The 20,348-nt window shown below is 37.8% G+C and overlaps 1 protein-coding gene across 1 annotated transcript in view; it reads left to right on the forward strand.

Annotated features, from left to right (window-relative positions):
• Window positions 1-17,110, forward strand: part of LOC137730628 (AP2-like ethylene-responsive transcription factor AIL5) — a 40,563-nt gene extending 23,453 nt beyond the window's left edge. Inside the window, exon 10 of the mRNA XM_068469607.1 lies at window positions 16,615-17,110. Within this exon, the coding sequence (XP_068325708.1) occupies window positions 16,615-17,110 (496 nt within the window). The remainder of the gene's footprint in view (window positions 1-16,614) is intronic.
• Window positions 17,111-20,348: the final 3,238 nt, after the last annotated feature.

Here is a 20,348-nt window from a genome sequence, read left to right on the forward strand (position 1 = left end):
CATAATGCTTAATGATCTTTGATTGTATCTTTATTGTGCTGTTCACGTAAAGGACTTTTGAAGAATGTGGTGAATTGCGTTGCGCTAACCCATCCAATTCATTAACTTAAGGAAAACTTGACGGTTAATTTAAGCGGACCTAATTAACTTGGAGCATTGAGTTTCATAATTTATCGAAAGACCAACTGAGAATCAATCTTGTATGCAAGTGTAACATGTGTGGAGAAGAACCCCTTGGCTATTCCATCATCCATATTTTCATCACATTCATATTTACATTTTGCCTTTAATTACAATTTGTCCATTTAATTTAATCTCGTCCAAACACAATCCCCCCTTTACTTTATTGTTAAATTTAATTAGAAATCAATTTAGTTTATGTTTTAAAGTATTTTTGAATTCTTTGAGTCTAGTATAGTGTTTTATATTGTGTTTTTACGTTTTTGAGTCAAATCCAAGTGATTAACAATCCCTCCTAATCCCCGGTCCAGAACGATCCCTACTTATATCATTACTACAATTGTCAAAAAGAGGGTTTAATTTGTGTGCGTATAAATCTCGCATCAAATTTTGGCGCCGTTGCCGGGGATTAGCAACTTTGCTAATCCCTTGGTTCTTTTTTTTTTTTTTTTTTTTTTGGTTTAGTTGTTTTCGTTTTAGTTTCTAACTTAGTGTTGTTTTCTTTGTTTGTTGTTACTTTTGATATTTGATTTAGTTCTCTTTCTTTGATTTTAGGTACTAGAGAAGTAAGATATGGATTTTGCTAGCATTCAAGCTCAATTGGCAAATCTTACTTCTAAATTGTCGCAGTATGCCGAAAGGACCACAATGCAGAGTGTCCCTACATTTGGTGCTTCATATAGGCAAGGATTTCAAGCCAATCAATGTCCACAAAGAGATTGGAGGGATCATTCAAACTCTATATGGTGGGAAGATCAACAAGTTCAAAGTGAAGCATATTGGCAACCATATGAGGAGTTCTATTCAAGACCTATGCAGCCACCACAACTTCATATGCAATATGCTCAATTAAATTCAAGTTCGCCAATAGATTATAATCAAATTCTTTGGCGTAGGGGTCACAAAATCAAGCCAAGGAGGCTCAACAAGAAGCATATTGGCAACCATATGAGGAGTTCAATACAACACCTATGCAGCCACCACAACCTCCCCCACAACAATTCCAATCAAGTTCAAGTATGTCCATGGATAATGATAAAAATTTTCAATTACTAACCTCTTTGACGCAGGACGAACAAAATCAAGACAAGAAGTTGGGCAAATTGGACGAGCAATTTGGGCAGATTATGGAGTTCATGAAACAAATTCAAGAGCAAAGTGAACTCTCCAACTCAACTATTGAAAACTCGAAGGAAGATTTTGAAATCCATAATGCTATCACTTTGGGAAGTGTTATGGAGGTTGGAGCTGACCTAAAAATGTCCAAACATAGCCTAGAAGTGGATGAAGAGCTGCTAATTGAGGAGGAGGAAGAAGACATGCACACGGCAAGGGTAGAACAACCCTTGCCGCAGCCCCCTAAGCCCTCTAAACCACCCACCACCAGTAAGGACGTCCCAATTCCATGTTATTCTGATGTTATTCCACCCAATGTCCCTTTTCCTAGCAGGTTTTTGATTCCCAACCAAGAAGAGAGTAAAAAGGACATCGTGCAAGCCTTCCCAAAGGTGCAAAATGCTATTCAAATTCTTGGTGCAACACAGCAAGTTTTAGATGGTGTTGAATTCTTCAAAGGACTTTGTACACCAAGAAGAATGATTCAAGAGAAGGTAGTGGCTGGAGAAGATGTAGAAGGCATCAAAGAGGACATATTTGAAACCACAATTCCCAAGGAAGTTGGATTTTATGACACGGGACAAGTCATAACTTTCGAAGGGGTGTTTATTCTGGAGTTCATTTTGGAGCACACAGGTAAGCCGCCTCCCCGAATTTCAATTTTCTTTTATACTAACATGTGGTTAATGATTCAGGCACCCAATCTGGAATTTAAACTATTACCGGATCATTTCAAGTTTCACCGCCCATTCAAAGATAAATTCCATGGCGTTTGATTTTATTTATGTAAAAAAAAAAAAAAAAAAAAAAAAAAAAAAAAAAAAAAGATACTAAACATGGAGAAAGATGGAGCCTTCACAGAGGATGTTTACGTGAAGCCCCGCTACGAGGCGTCGAAGCAGAAGGAATAGAAGCGGAAGGCATAGGAGCGGAAGGCGCAAAAGCGGGAGGCATCGGAGCGGAAGCCATCGGAGCTAGAGCATTCCAGGCCTCAATACTTGGCCAAGCGCTGGACGACCTAGGAAAAAGGTGCCTCTGGAGACAAGCCGCAAGCCTTTGACGGTCACTGTGAATTCGACCCTCAGATTCTTGCAGATCATCAAGCTTTCTCTTCATGCCCGACGAATAGTTATTTGCAAGCACATGCAAACTTCTATTCTCGTACTTAAGCTGCTGGATCTCTTGCTTAAGACTCTCCACCTCTGCCATCAATGATTCCACCTGACGGGAGCGGGCAAGCAGGCGTTGGCCCATGTTGGACACAGAACTCGCACACTGAACACTAAGTGCGAGGGACTCTTGAACGGCCAACTCATCGGACCGTCCTGACAGCAGCCTACTATCTTTTGGAGTGAGGAGGTTCCTAGCTACTATTGTAGCTGTTGTGGCGTCCTGCATCACGGAGTCTTCACCTGTGAGAGGACCGTTAAAAGAAAAGAAAGAAGGGCGCCATACGTTACCTTGACGCGGCGCGCCCGTATCACTGCTAAGGCTCAATTCCAAGCTAAGGTTCGATGCGTTTGCCATTTTTCAAAAGTGTTCAAAGAGAAGGGATGGAGTTAAATTTCAAAGGGCCGGAGTCGATTTTCAAGAATGGGAAATCTTCAGAGTGTGTTTGTTGTGGTGATCGATAGCTCAATAAAAAAGCCAAGGCGACGCGTCCACCAATTCAAAAAGCCGGAATTTCCGGCGTAATTTAGGCGACGCTTTCTCGGCTTTTCAGAAGGCGCGTTCAACTTTGTCAAAAGATTTCTTCTTATCTGACAACACGTGGAGGCCATCATCACAACTACACATCTTTAGCCGACAAGCGCAAAGTTCGGCGACGCTTTCTCAGCTTTTCAGAAGACGCGTGCAGCTTTGTCAAAAGGAGCCGCATCTGCACTACCACGTGTCGTTCAGAAAGCGAAGGGGCGTCGTTCAGAAATCGAAGGGGCGCCTGCTCAGAAATCGAAGAGGCGTGTTCAGAGATCGAAGAGGCGCCATTATTTCAAAAAGCCGGATTTGCGGGATCAAAACGTTTGTCGACAAAGGTAAAAAGTACCACCACTTGATATTATCTCTATATATGTCGACCTTCGTCTTTTATGGCAGGGCAAACCTGAAAAAAAAAATGCCCAACTCTCCCTCACCTCTGAGGGCGCACTCCCAGCAAAGCCTTTCGAAATACTCAATTCTTTCTTCTTCCCCAAAGATGATACCAGATGCCTGGAGTACAGATGACCCAGGAGGAAGCAGCACAACAAATACATGTGTTGATTCATTCACCGCTTCTTCAAAAGCAAAGGTATCTCATATCATCAAGGTCAAAAGCAAAAGTATCTCATATCATGCTCTTTCCCTGTCTTTTTCTTTGTCCTTGTTCTTACTCGCATGGCAAAGTAAAAGAAGCAATCAGCCGGCACTTGGAGTCAGTCTTCCGATCTGGAGCCAACTGCCTGGAATCTATTCCTGATTGCTTACCTAGCGTTGCTCTCGAGTAGTTATCTTCAACGGTTGATACACTTCCGGAGAAGGGACCACTTCTGCAAAGGGGAGCGAGTAAGGCAAGTGAAAATGATACATTGAAGCATGTGGAGACAAACATAGGCTGAGTTATCCTCCAACCCTTTTCAATACGAATTGGAAAGATTGAACAAAGAAACAGACCAAAGGGGTAAGCTCAGACCTTCGGGGGAGACCAAAAGAACCATCCTGCTGCCCAGTTCAAGAAGTAGCACAAAGGAAAATCAACGATGGGCAGAAACCAGTTCAAGAGTAAGCCTGTGGAATCACAAAGATCAAAGCCTCAATGCAATTACCAAGGAGAAGATGGAATTTACACTCTATAACCAGATTTGCGTCTCTAAACTCTTCTTTTTGTTAATTACATTATGCCATGTTTAGTATGTTTAAGTGCTTTTTGTGTATTTACTTATGCTTTGTGTGAATCTATGCTTAAAACATTGAGGACAATGTTTGATTTAAGTGTGGGGGGGTAACTAAGTATATTTGATGCAAATTCGTTGGATTTTATCACCTATCACTTCACATGTTGTTTCTCACTGTTTTAAAAGTGTTTTAGTGTGTGTTGTTTTATAACTCCGAAAAGCACATAAAAATTTGAAAAATTGTTTTGAAAAGCCTAAAAAGAGTGTTTTGAGTCGTTTTTGTGAGTTTGTGTCTTAGGGTACCTTCCAACACAATGTTAAGGATTTGGTTTATAATTGCATGACGGTTAGAAAGAGTTATAAACATAGAGAAAAGTTTGATTTACTCTTGGTATATGCTTGGTTATGGTTATAATGTATGACTTCACATGCAATCATAAAAGAAAAAAAAAAAATCGTTTTTGTAACATGCTTGAAGGAAGGAACTCAAACAAACGCTACAACCCTGAGAGACTTGAGCCTATAACGTTCTTTGGAGAGTATAATCTGTGATTTCTTGTTTTCTAAAGTTGTTGCATGATCTCATTATTCCTTGCTTGGTTACTACTTAGAATGCAATTGTATCATGATAGAACTAAATGCTAGAACTTATATCCGTTTCATTCAAAGCATGACATTGAATTGCATAACATATATCAAGATGAAGTTGTGTAGTTGCCACCATAACCAAATAGCCTTACTTCCCATATTTCGTATTTATTGTAAGTTTTAACCCCGTTGAGCCTCGTTTAGCCTTTATTCTTTGTTAACCCACATCACCCCTTACCTAGCCTAGAGTAGGACTTTCCTATACCCTTGTTCTTAAAGTATAGTGAGCATGACTTAAATGAATTCCTTTTGAGTTACATTATGCAAGAAAATGAGTGTGGGGGAGTAAAAGTTTGTTCTTACGTTTATATGTATGTTTTGAGATTCATAAAAAAAAAAAAAAAAAAAAAAAAAAAAAAAAAAAAGAGTGAAAATAAGTAAGAATGAACTCACGAGCGTTGATGGTTGAAGAAAGGGTCCAAAAAAGTTGAATATGGCCCTAAGTTTTGTGTGACTTTCCCTTGGGTGTTCAAAGTTGACTTCTGCGTTCTTAAGGGAATTCTAAGTGCCTAATTCAATACTTTGCTCACTATTGCTTTAAGAATGTTTGTTTATCCTTCACCTTTCATTGTTAGCCAATACCCTAGCCCCGTTACAACCCTTGACTTCTATCTTGAGTGTTGTGTATTTCAATTTGTGGAGTTTGAACTTGGTATGAGCTTATGGTATCACTGGTTCTCGCGTCTAAGTAGTAGCATTCCATTCATGAGATCATATCTAAACATGCTTATTAACTCCAGAAATTGCTTCCTTTGAAATACATATATGTGAGTGTTCGTTTTTATGATTACATCAATCTTCTCACATATACCTAGTGTAGGGTGTGTAGTCAGAAAATCTGTGTGAAAAACGAGAGTACATCTAGTAAGAAATTGAGGGAATTCTCTAAGGCATGTTACTACATTCAAAACATGGTTTTAAATGCTTAATTGTGAACTAGTATGTGGTGACTATGAGTAAGAATGTACTTAAGTGTAAAGATGGCTCAAATATGTGAGAATAATGATTTTTAATTTGTCATGTGCATTGGAAGTCCCTAATACGATTGTTGGAAGGTGTAGGTTGTGTTTTGTTCTTTTTGTTTTGTTTTTCTGTTTTGCTCGAGGACTAGCAAAAGCTAAGTGTGGGGGTATTTGATAGGAGCATATTTATACGACTTAAATGGCTTGTTCTCGTACATTTACGTTATGTTTCTTTAGTTATTTTAGTTCTTTATGCTTCTTTTGTGTGTTTTCAGGTTCTAAGGGCAAAGTATACAAAAGGATGCCTTTTGGAGCCTTTTGGAGCAAATTAGAGATTGGAATGGATATCATATGCTTGGAGCCAAAAGGATGGACGAAATTGAAGACTTGAAGTAGGAAAGTTAAATCCTAAAAAGACCTCATGTTTGAGCATCATTGAAAACTCCTACGCATTTTAGAACACAAAAACAACATTCCTAGCAACCTTAGGACATTGTCGTGTGTTTCCTTGTGTCTCCCTTCCTTGCCATGCAAGGAAGGGCTTTGTTCCCTATTTTAAATACTTAAACACTACCACTTATCATTCACCACATATCATTCACCACTTATCATATCATACATTCATTTATCACTTATCATAATCATTCACTTATCACTTAACATATCATACACTTATCACTTATCACTCATAATCATCTACACATTTCAACCATTTAAACACATGTACTTCACCTACAACATCCACCTACTTCACCTACAACATCCACCTACTTCACCTACAAATGACATAGCCATATGTTCCCTCCACTACTCCTATAAATACCCTTGCATTCATTCATTCATGTCACATCTCATTTTCATACACAACACACCACAAATACCTCCATTCTTGCCGTGCATATCCCTTCATTTTCTGCATATTTTCTCTTCATTCCAACCACTCCTCATCCCCCAAAAAAAACTCACCTTAGACCTTGTGCTACAACAACGAAGAAGAGAAGAGTGCCTAAACGTTCATACAATTCAAGTTTGAGTTGTTGGAATGTTTAGGTGTTTCTTTGATTTCAATGTTTAAATTCAATTTTCTTTGTTTTGTAATGGAAGAGAAGAGTGCCTAAACGTTCATACAATTCAAGTTTGAGTTGTTGGAATGTTTAGATGTTTCTTTGATTTCAAAGTTATGAGGAACTAAACCCCCTTTAGCTAGGGGGTGATTCAAAATACATGTTTATGCTTGCAATATGAATTGATTACTTTTGGTTGGAATTTCATAAATTGTGGATTCAATTTGTTTAACCATTTGAATGAATATGACGCTAGAATATAAGTGAGTTTCACCTAATAGTTACGAACTTATATTCACAAGTAGTGGAGGTTGCTTATAAACAATCGCGTTAAACGAATTCTTGGCATAAGTTTCATGCGTATTCCATAGTAACGAAGGCCTCGTCAACACTTATAGTTTTCATAATGCTTAATGATCTTTGATTGTATCTTTATTGTGCTGTTCACGTAAAGGACTTTTGAAGAATGTGGTGAATTGCGTTGCGCTAACCCATCCAATTCATTAACTTAAGGAAAACTTGACGGTTAATTTAAGCGGACCTAATTAACTTGGAGCATTGAGTTTCATAATTTATCGAAAGACCAACTGAGAATCAATCTTGTATGCAAGTGTAACATGTGTGGAGAAGAACCCCTTGGCTATTCCATCATCCATATTTTCATCACATTCATATTTACATTTTGCCTTTAATTACAATTTGTCCATTTAATTTAATCTCGTCCAAACACAATCCCCCCTTTACTTTATTGTTAAATTTAATTAGAAATCAATTTAGTTTATGTTTTAAAGTATTTTTGAATTCTTTGAGTCTAGTATAGTGTTTTATATTGTGTTTTTACGTTTTTGAGTCAAATCCAAGTGATTAACAATCCCTCCTAATCCCCGGTCCAGAACGATCCCTACTTATATCATTACTACAATTGTCAAAAAGAGGGTTTAATTTGTGTGCGTATAAATCTCGCATCAGTTATAATGTATGACTTCACATGCAATCATAAACGAAAAATTCGTTATGGAATCACTGGTTCTCATTCTAAGTAGTAGCATTTCATTCATGAGATCATATTCATGTCATTATCATAAATCCAGAAAATGCTTTCCTTGTTATAACATAGGTGAGTGTTCGTCTACATGTTTACATCAATCTTCTCACATATGCCTAGTGTAGGGTGTGTAGTCAGAAAATCTGTGTGAAAAACGAGAGTACATCTAGTAAGGAATTGAGAGAATTCTCTAAGGCATGTTACTACATTCAAAACATGGTTTTAAATGGTTAATTGTGAACTAGTATGTGGTGACTATGAGTAAGAATGTACTTAAGTGTAAAGATGGCTAAAATCTGTGGGAATAATGATTTTTAACTTGTCATGTGCATTGGAAATCCTTGAAACGATTGTTGGAAGGTTTAAGATTGTCTTTGGTTTGTTTTGTTTCGTTTCGTTTTGTTTTGTTTTTCTGTTTTGCTCGAGGACTAGCAAAAGCTAAGTGTGGGGGTATTTGATAGGAGCATATTCATGCGACTTAAATGGCTTGTTCTCATTCATTTACGTTATGTTTCTTTAGTTATTTTAGTCCTTTATGCTTCTTTTGTGTGTTTTCAGGTTCTAAGGGCAAAGTATGCAAAAGGATGCCTTTTTGGAGCCTTTTGGAGCAAATTAGAGATTGAAATGGATATCATATGCTTGGAGCCAAGAGGATGGACGAAATTGAAGAGTTGAAGTAGGAAAGTTAAATACTAAAAGACCTCATGTTTGAGCATCATTGAAGACTCCTACGCATTTTAGAACACAAAAACAACATTCCTTGCAACCTTAGGACAATGTCGTGTGTTTCCTTGTGTCTCCCTTCCTTGCATGGCAAGGAAGGGCTTTGTTCCCTATTTTAAACACTTAAACACTACCACTTATCATTCACCACTTATCATATCATACATTCATTTATCACTTATCATAACCATACACTTATCACTTATCATACTCATAATCATCTACACATTTCCACCTAATCCACATGCTTTCACAACCTAATTCACATGCACATTCATCCACCTTTTTCCCAAAACCACAACACCTAGCCATGCAAAACACTATCATTTCATACATATTCATTTTCAACAATCACTTTCACACACCAACAACACCACTCATTGCACATGCATTCCATCCTTTAATTCACCCACATGCACTCCCATCTATTTCATCATTGAACCACAAATCAGCCACAGATTCACCCACATGCAGCCACATATTCATTGCACATGCTTTCACATTCAATTCCAGCACCAAACATCCCATGCCGTGTACCCCTTATGCAATTCCAGTTTTCACATGCAATTCCAGCTTTCCAACCTAGCCACATTCACATGCATTCACTCATAATCATTCACCAAACTTGCAGCCACATTTCCACCTATTCCTAGCTGTCATGTTCCCTCTCATTTACCTATAAATAAGCATGCATTGCAGCCACAATGGATTCCATTCATCACAGAAATTCCATTCACAACACAACACACAACACAAACACTTCCCCTTTGCCGCAAATCCCCTTCCATTTCTACACAATCTCTTCTCGGCTTCATTCCATTCCATACACTCTCCCATTCGCAGAAACTGTCCATACACTCTCCCATTCGCAGAAACCATTCAACCTTAGCCGCTCCACCTTCATTTACAACACACTTGGAGCACCAACACCGAAGGCAACTCTTAAGGGATTTCGACATCAGTTTTGCTTCAAGGGTTCTTTCTCCTTAATTCTATGTTCATTCATGTTGTATATTTTTATATCAAACATTCTGTAAACATGAAGTGTAACTAATTTCTTTCTAGGGATTCGATGTAGCCTTGCAAGATTGCCATGTAGTTATTTCAGAATGTTCAGTTGATCCATCTATTTCTTGTTTCATTCTCTGATTTAATTGTGACTTTGTGTGTTGATTTTAATGTTTGATCACCATTTGATTTAACCACAGGTTGTTTAGCCAAGAGTAAAGCACACATCATGCATACTCTTGGTGGAGATGTGAATGAATGAAGGGAATGCTTTGCAAACAACCTGCCGAGTGTTTCCTTTGGTTTTATGAAAGTTTCTTGTGCGTGTCATGTTCTTGATTAGGGACCAAAGTTGCACATCACACTTAGGTTCATGATTAGGAACATTTGATCAAGTCCACACATCATATGGTTGATCATATCTAAGTGAAACAAACCCAAGAAATAGGTAGATGGATGAGTATAATCTGATTTAACAAGCATGGACTTGGCTTAGCAATGGTGAAACCGAATCCCTAGCTTCATCTCCATTTGTGCTATCTCATTTTATTAGTTGTTGATTCATTTATTTGTGTCTACTTCATTTTCTTGTGCTTTCAAGTTACAACAACAAATCTGCCTAAGTTGATTAGTTTTATTTCTCTTATAGAGTTCTTGCAAAACAAGTAGTTGTATAGGTCCAATTAGTCCCTGTTGATTCGACACCCTTACTTGTGCCATTATACTAAACATATTCTAGCACGAAGAAGGAAAACATCAATCAAAATATTTGATAGGAGCATATTCATGCGACTTAAATGGCTTGTTCTAGTTCATTTACGTTATGTTTCTTTAGTTATTTTAGTCCTTTATGCTTCTTTTGTGTGTTTTCAGGTTCTAAGGGCAAAGTATGCAAAAGGATGCCTTTTGGAGCAAATTAGAGATTGAAATGGATATCATATGCTTGGAGCCAAGAGGATGGACGAAATTGAAGAGTTGAAGTAGGAAAGTTAAATACTAAAAGACCTCATGTTTGAGCATCATTGAAGACTCCTACGCATTTTAGAACACAAAAACAACATTCCTTGCAACCTTAGGACAATGTCGTGTGTTTCCTTGTGTCTCCCTTCCTTGCCATGCAAGGAAGGGCTTTGTTCCCTATTTTAAACACTTAAACACTACCACTTATCATTCACCACTTATCATTCACCACTTATCATTCACCACATATCATTCACCACTTATCATATCATACATTCATTTATCACTTATCATAACCATACACTTATCACTTATCATACTCATAATCATCTACACATTTCCACCTAATCCACATGCTTTCACAACCTAATTCACATGCACATTCATCCACCTTTTTCCCAAAACCACAACACCTAGCCGTGCAAAACACTATCATTTCATACATATTCATTTTCAGCAATCACTTTCACACACCAACAACACCACTCATTGCACATGCATTCCATCCTTTAATTCACCCACATGCACTCCCATCTATTTCATCATTGAACCACAAATCAGCCACACATTCACCAACATGCAGCCACATATTCATTGCAGATGCTTTCACATTCAATTCCAGCACCAAACATCCCATGCCGTGTACCCCTTACGCAATTCCAGCTTTCCAACCTAGCCACATTCACATGCATTCACTCATAATCATTCACCAAACTTGCAGCCACATTTCCACCTATTCCTAGCTGTCATGTTCCCTCTCATTTACCTATAAATAAGCATGCATTGCAGCCACAATGGATTCCAATCATCACAGAAATTCCATTCACAACACAACACACAACACAAACACTTCCCCTTTGCCGCAAATCCCCTTCCATTTCTACACAATCTCTTCTCGGCTTCATTCCATTCCATACACTCTCCCATTCGCAGAAACTGTCCATACACTCTCCCATTCGCAGAAACCATTCAACCTTAGCCGCTCCACCTTCATTTACAACACACTTGGAGCACCAACACCGAAGGCAACTCTTAAGGGAGTTCGACATCAGTTTTGCTTCAAGGGTTCTTTCTCCTTAATTCTATGTTCATTCATGTTGTATATTTTTATATCAAACATTCTGTAAACATGAAGTGTAACTAATTTCTTTCTAGGGATTCGATGTAGCCTTGCAAGATTGCCATGTAGTTATTTCAGAATGTTCAGTTGATCCATCTATTTCTTGTTTCATTCTCTGATTTAATTGTGACTTTGTGTGTTGATTTTAATGTTTGATCACCATTTGATTTAACCACAGGTTGTTTAGCCAAGAGTAAAGCACACATCATGCATACTCTTGGTGGAGATGTGAATGAATGAAGGGAATGCTTTGCAAACAACCTGCCGAGTGTTTCCTTTGGTTTTATGAAAGTTTCTTGTGCGTGTCATGTTCTTGATTAGGGACCAAAGTTGCACATCACACTTAGGTTCATGATTAGGAACATTTGATCAAGTCCACACATCATATGGTTGATCATATCTAAGTGAAACAAACCCAAGAAATAGGTAGATGGATGAGTATAATCTGATTTAACAAGCATGGACTTGGCTTAGCAATGGTGAAACCGAATCCCTAGCTTCATCTCCATTTGTGCTATCTCATTTTATTAGTTGTTGATTCATTTATTTGTGTCTACTTCATTTTCTTGTGCTTTCAAGTTACAACAACAAATCTGCCTAAGTTGATTAGTTTTATTTCTCTTATAGAGTTCTTGCAAAACAAGTAGTTGTATAGGTCCAATTAGTCCCTGTTGATTCGACACCCTTACTTGTGCCATTATACTAAACATATTCTAGCACGAAGAAGGAAAACATCAATCAAAATATTTGATAGGAGCATATTCATGCGACTTAAATGGCTTGTTCTAGTTCATTTACGTTATGTTTCTTTAGTTATTTTAGTCCTTTATGCTTCTTTTGTGTGTTTTCAGGTTCTAAGGGCAAAGTATGCAAAAGGATGCCTTTTGGAGCAAATTAGAGATTGAAATGGATATCATATGCTTGGAGCCAAGAGGATGGACGAAATTGAAGAGTTGAAGTAGGAAAGTTAAATACTAAAAGACCTCATGTTTGAGCATCATTGAAGACTCCTACGCATTTTAGAACACAAAAACAACATTCCTTGCAACCTTAGGACAATGTCGTGTGTTTCCTTGTGTCTCCCTTCCTTGCCATGCAAGGAAGGGCTTTGTTCCCTATTTTAAACACTTAAACACTACCACTTATCATTCACCACTTATCATTCACCACTTATCATTCACCACATATCATTCACCACTTATCATATCATACATTCATTTATCACTTATCATAACCATACACTTATCACTTATCATACTCATAATCATCTACACATTTCCACCTAATCCACATGCTTTCACAACCTAATTCACATGCACATTCATCCACCTTTTTCCCAAAACCACAACACCTAGCCGTGCAAAACACTATCATTTCATACATATTCATTTTCAGCAATCACTTTCACACACCAACAACACCACTCATTGCACATGCATTCCATCCTTTAATTCACCCACATGCACTCCCATCTATTTCATCATTGAACCACAAATCAGCCACACATTCACCCACATGCAGCCACATATTCATTGCAGATGCTTTCACATTCAATTCCAGCACCAAACATCCCATGCCGTGTACCCCTTACGCAATTCCAGCTTTCACATGCAATTCCAGCTTTCCAACCTAGCCACATTCACATGCATTCACTCATAATCATTCACCAAACTTGCAGCCACATTTCCACCTATTCCTAGCTGTCATGTTCCCTCTCATTTACCTATAAATAAGCATGCATTGCAGCCACAATGGATTCCATTCATCACAGAAATTCCATTCACAACACAACACACAACACAAACACTTCCCCTTTGCCGCAAATCCCCTTCCATTTCTACACAATCTCTTCTCGGCTTCATTCCATTCCATACACTCTCCCATTCGCAGAAACTGTCCATACACTCTCCCATTCGCAGAAACCATTCAACCTTAGCCGCTCCACCTTCATTTACAACACACTTGGAGCACCAACACCGAAGGCAACTCTTAAGGGATTTCGACATCAGTTTTGCTTCAAGGGTTCTTTCTCCTTAATTCTATGTTCATTCATGTTGTATATTTTTATATCAAACATTCTGTAAACATGAAGTGTAACTAATTTCTTTCTAGGGATTCGATGTAGCCTTGCAAGATTGCCATGTAGTTATTTCAGAATGCTTAGTTGATCCATCTATTTCTTGTTTCATTCTCTGATTTAATTGTGACTTTGTGTGTTGATTTTAATGTTTGATCACCATTTGATTTAACCACAGGTTGTTTAGCCAAGAGTAAAGCACACATCATGCATACTCTTGGTGGAGATGTGAATGAATGAAGGGAATGCTTTGCAAACAACCTGCCGAGTGTTTCCTTTGGTTTTATGAAAGTTTCTTGTGCGTGTCATGTTCTTGATTAGGGACCAAAGTTGCACATCACACTTAGGTTTATGATTAGGAACATTTGATCAAGTCCACACATCATGTGGTTGATCATATCTCATCAATAGATTGCCTAGTAAAGTGTTGAATTTTAAATCACCTTATGAGGTCTTGAAAAATAGAAAGATCAACTTTTCCCATTTGAGAGTCTTTGGGTGTACATGCTTTGTTCACATTCAAACTCAAAATCGTGACAAGCTAGACCCAAGGGCTGCCAAATGTGTCTTTCTAGGTTATTCATCTACCCAAAAAGGTTACAAGTGCTATAATTCAACAACTAGAAAAATGGTTGTTTCAAGGGATGTTAAATTTGAAGAACATGTTCCTTACTTCTCACAATCACTGGATTACTCTAGACAGGGGGAACATTTGATGGACTTATTTCCTTTTCCATATCCAAACGGAGAAGATGCAACATGCACTCCTAGTGATCATGTGCCGGATGATGTTAACCTTCACTCGGTGGAACATCTTGAAGATGAAAACCCTTCCTCATCAGAGATTCACACTGCACCCTTCAGTGATCCTTCCAACCATGATGTTGTTCAAATACCTGTAGTTCAATCTCCTACAGTTCGTCGCAATCCTGCACGAGAGAGGAAACTTCCATCCAAGTTGCATGATTATGTGACCTACATTGCCAGGTATCCCGTGACTGATGTTATTGATTATAGCAAAGTTTCATCTTCTTTTGCTACATTCCTAAGTGCCATTAATGAAGCTCGAGAACCTCAAAGTTTTCAAGAAGCTAATCTTTACAGTGAGTGGAGAAATGCTATGGCAGAGGAGCTTCAAGCCCTCCATGAAAATAACACATGGACTATAGTGAAACTTCCAAAAGGAAAGAAGGCAGTGGGGAGTCGTTGGGTGTACAAAACTAAGTTTCATTCAGATGGCACAATCGAAAGGAATAAGGCTCGCTTGGTTGCTCGAGGTTTTACACAAACCTATGGCGTCGATTATAAAGAGACATTTGCTCCGGTGGCAAAAATGAACACTGTTAGAGTATTGTTGTCGGTTGCAATTAACAATGCATGGCCTCTCTTTCAAATGGATGTTAAAAATGCTTTCCTGCATGGTGAACTTGAAGAAGAGGTTTACATGAAGCTACCCACAGGTCATCCTCAATCAAACAATCCAGAAATGGTGTGCAAACTCCATAAATCCATTTATGGTCTCAAGCAAAGTCCACGTGCATGGTATGCCAAGCTCAGTCATGTTCTGGAAAGGGTTGGTTTTTGTCGAAGTATTGCGGATTCTTCCCTATTTGTTCGTTCTAGCTTAGTGGGTAAACTAGTTGTGCTCATTTATGTTGATGATCTAATTGTGACAGGTGATAATATGTCAGAGATTAATTCTCTTAAACAGTATCTCAACAACAAGTTTGCTATCAAGGATCTTGGCACTCTCAAATACTTTCTGGGCATCGAGATGGCACACTCTCACAAGGGTTTCTTCCTCAACCAACGCAAGTATGTCATGGATCTTCTTCACGAAGCAAAAATGACAGATTGCAAGCCTGCTCGTACCCCCTTGGATAGCAACTTGAAGCTAAAAACTCACGGTGATCCAGTTCCCAATTTAAGTTACTATCAAAGAATGGTTGGCAAACTCATTTATCTGACTATCACACGTCCTGATATATCATATGCTGTCAGCATTGTTAGCCAGTTAATGCACTCCCCAAGCATGGATCATTTGAAGATTGTTCATCGTGTGCTACGTTATCTTAAGGGTTCCATTGGTAGAGGAATTCTTATGCGCAACAATAGTCACACTCAGATCTCAGGCTATACCGATGCTGACTGGGCAGGCAATTCTCTCGATCGCAAGTCTACCACTGGGTTTTGTACGTTTGTGGGAGGCAACCTAGTTACCTGGAAAAGCAAGAAACAAACTGTTGTTGCACGCTCTAGTGCAGAGGCAGAGTATCGTGCTATGGCGTCCACTGCTTGTGAACTTATTTGGCTCAAAAGCCTTCTGTTGACTTTAGGTTTTCCTCATCAACAACCCATGTCCCTACACTGTGATAATCAGGCCGCGATGCACATTGCATCGAATCCTGTATTCCATGAGCGAACTAAACATATTGAAGTTGATTGTCACTACGTCAGAAATCAAGTTCAGTCCAAGGTGATCGACACTCACTACACGCGCAGTCATGATCAACTTGCGGATATTTTCACAAAAGGATTACCCTATGCTGATTTTCAACATCTTTTGTTCAAGCTTGGATCAATTAATCCCTTTGATCCAGCTTGAGGGGGAGTATTGGAAGAAACTTTACTTTTCCATGTTTCCTTCCATGTTTTCTGCTTCCATGTTTCATGCTTTGCTTTTTACTTTTCCATGCTTCCTTCCATGTTTTCTGCTTCTATGTTTCATGCTTTGCTTTTTCTTTCTTTATGTTTTGCTTTCCTTTCTTCCGCTCATTTATATGAGCTTTCCTTGTAAGTTACACACATATACAAATATAGACATTCAAAATTCAATACTAGGTCCTCAACACTAAACTTTGCAATCCCCCTAAAACAAGACTCAGCATCAGATTACTGGTCCAACATTTTCGGCAACAACCTTTCTCTAAGCAATGTCAAAAATCCTAGCACTGTTTTAGATGCACCAATATCATCCTTGTTCCAATCTTGTGCCAATGGGTCTTATGGAAACAACTCGTCACCACTACCATTCAACATGGACTTCTCTTCAACTTCTCGTACTTCTGTCTCCGAAACCAACAATGCGTACTATGGTAACTTCAATGTAGATGGCCAGCAACACCAACAACAATTGCAACACCAACAACAAGAACAAAGTACTAGTACTGGTACTGGTACTGATTTAATCCCATTTGCTACAACCATTGCCTTAAATAGTAACAATGGTTATGAAACTTCTTCTGGTTATGGAACTTGGACTGGGCCAAGTCTTCACACATTTCACACTCATGCAAAGACTAACCTCTTTCAGACACCAATTTTTGGTATGGAATAATTTGGCTGATATATATCTCAGACAAGAGAATGCGAGGGAGAAAGACTTCTATACTTCTATACACGAGTACGCCACCATTTTTTTCGGTCACTATGAAATTGAACTGAAGGAGGACAAATTTTGGGGTTTGCATGCACATGGGAGTGAACAACTTTAATTGAATAGAGATGAGGTGGACAGACAGTCATAGATCATAATGCACACAGGCTGACACTGTGCACTAACTGAACTTCTTTTGACAAGATGGTGCTTTCCTTTTCTTATTTACCCTTTATTTCTTTTTGGCTCTTTTAGCTTTTTCTTTTTCTTTCTAGTGACGTGATTTTATATGGGTATAATGAAAAAGAAATCCTTTTGTAATCTGTTGATATTGTCCTCATTAGTATATATCAATTATCCATGTGAAGAATGAACATATATTTTTCAAACGGTCTGCATCGTAATATGCTTATGACGAAAAATAGTGTTTTGCATCTTTATCGATCATAATCAAGTACCTGTCATGCTTTGGTTACACTAAGTTAAATAAAATGGGTGGATTTTTGCTCACTATCTTCAAGTGATGGTAATGATCACCAATGTATTTTGTATCAGTAGATTATTTTAAATTTTCAAATTTATGGCTATCAACTATATAGATTTTGAAATTTGTTTCCTAAATAAAATGAGCAATAATAAGAGAGATAATACGAAAACATAGAAACATGAATATGCAAGACAATAATATAATGTATATACAATTAACCGTACATACAAAAACAATTCAAATACAATAACAAATACAATTCAAAAACTTTTTACGCAACACATCTGTCTTTTATGCCGGGCTGTATTAACTTCAAAAGGTTAAAGATTTTAGAAACGTGGGTTTAACATACAAAACGTTTAACTCTTTTGCAGTAGAACATCCAGTATGGAAATGAGAAAGAAAAACGTTGTATTCAATATATTTTTTGGCGTATGTATTTTCTTTCCTAATGCAATCATATTCTCAGTCAAGAGCATGTAGCCCAAGCCTAGGACTAGGACTCCGGCTTCTCTAAACTAAAATAGTGAAGTAAATTGTAGAGTATACATAAATGCTTGTTGGTCGGTTGATGGTGTTATCCTGCTATACTTATATTGATACTAAAATAAACATCCTGTTGAAAAATGAATGAAATTTGTCAATGTTTACGTTATACAGTCTCACAACATATATAGTCTTATGTTGTCGCACAATTCTTTCACAAAAATGACATTCTCCTCTACTTGTTATTGATCTTTAATTAGGTCGTCCATGGTAAAGTATGTAGGAGTTAGAAAACTTTAGAAAGCTAGCCTAGGGTTTAGAATATAAGATATTGTTTCCATATATAAAATAGAAAACTAGCCTCATAAATAGCACAAACTCATAGTAAATTTTATTAATGTTATTAAAAGTTTTGGGAGGTTTCACTAACAGAAATCAGGGTTTGCCCTACAAGATTTTTCCTAACGAACCATATTTCGTCGAGTAAAGTAATTTTATCCAATAAATCTTTCAATTGGTAGGGCAAAGCTGGTCAACATTCAAGGTTTACTGAAAACCTTTATGCAAGGAGAGGAATCGTAGGGCAAGGTGGAATTCGTCGAGCAATGTTTTGGCGCGAAAAGGGGAAAAATGGCATGTAATATCAGAAGGTTTTGCCCAACGAAATGGAGGTTCGACAGCTAGGTTATCTTTGCCCGACAATTTGGTTCGTTGGCCCAAGTTTTTATGTCGTTGGCCAAAGGCCCCACAATGACGTCTAAAAAATCCATCTAAAAAAACTTTACTCGACGTTTTCTTAGTGGTTGCCCGACAGAAAGATTTGTCGGGCAAACCTGTATTCATCAAATAGGTTTGTACACTCACACACCCTTCTCCTCCATCTTTCCCTTTCCCAATTAATTTAAGGTTGTTTTCTTTTTATTTATTGAATATTTGTTTACCTGAATGTGTGATTTATTAATTTTGGTTGTTGTAGGTTTGTGATTGGATTGGAAGAAAATTTCCCAAACAGTATGTATTTGCCTCTTAATTACAAAATAGCAAGTTTGTATTTGTTTAGTTGTAATATTTATATATGTTGAAATTGTGTGTTATGTGAAATTTTGATTTTGTTTAATTGTGATATCTATGTAGCTTAGGTAAATTTGATTTGTGAAAGTTATGGTGTGATTTTTTTTTAAATTTCATAACTGCTTATACGAAGTTAATCAACATAATTAACTTCGTACAATAAATTTGAAAAAACCTTAGACTTGTTTGACAATCTTTTGGATGCGCGTGTAGATGCAGTATGCAGCTCCACAATCTAACTGATTATTGCATTGTCCAGTTTGAACAATTTTGAATGGACTAGTATGTGTTTAGGGTTTGCGGTGAACGTGGCTAAGTTCGTGGAAAATTCAGTTGTATCCCCTAATGTTCTTTGAGTGCATACTAGATATTTGTTCAAAATATCTACGTCGTCCACTTGGGGAACCCCTGAGAGATGCTGCCGAATTTTTTGCGATCAGAAATAGTCATGTGAGTTGCAAATCACAACACATAAAGTGCACTTTTGAATGGGATAGGATCATTAGCTGAGGCATAAGGGGGGCGTTGAAGCAAATATCGAATCATTATAATGACTAAATTCTCTCAAAACATACACAACGGACAAAGAGTTAATCAAGTTGCAAGATAGAAATTGTGACCAATATTAGATGGGCTCAACAACTTTATTCAATTTGTAAGCAACCATGTCAGTGCTCAGAATCGGATGACGTGTCCTTGTGTGAAATGTAACAATGTGTTTAGATGACACTAGACGACGTTCGATATCACTTGTATATTAATGGCATGATGCACACTTATTCCAATTGGACTTATTATTATAAAGAATCGGCCATTATAGCGTCAACGTCTTTCGGCAATGGGACAGTGAGGCATGAACCTTCTTCATCTGGCAATGTTGACGACGATCAAGTGATGGACATATTGAATGATGCTTTCCCTAATGCTTCTCAATATGGACTAAAAGCCGTCCATAGACCCCAAGAAGTACGATAAAATGTTAAAAGGAAGCTCAATGAGAATTGTACCCTTGTTGTGAAGATTTTTTCCGTCCTAATAGTCGTTGTAGAGTTGGTGCACATGAAAGTAGAGTGTAATATGAACAATTGAAGAGGATCTTGAAAGATCTTGGGTTGGAATATACAAGATCCATGCACGTAAGAATAATTGTATATT

This window comes from Pyrus communis, chromosome 4 (genome assembly GCF_963583255.1).
Source record: "Pyrus communis chromosome 4, drPyrComm1.1, whole genome shotgun sequence".
In the NCBI taxonomy this organism is placed as follows: Eukaryota; Viridiplantae; Streptophyta; class Magnoliopsida; order Rosales; family Rosaceae; genus Pyrus; species Pyrus communis.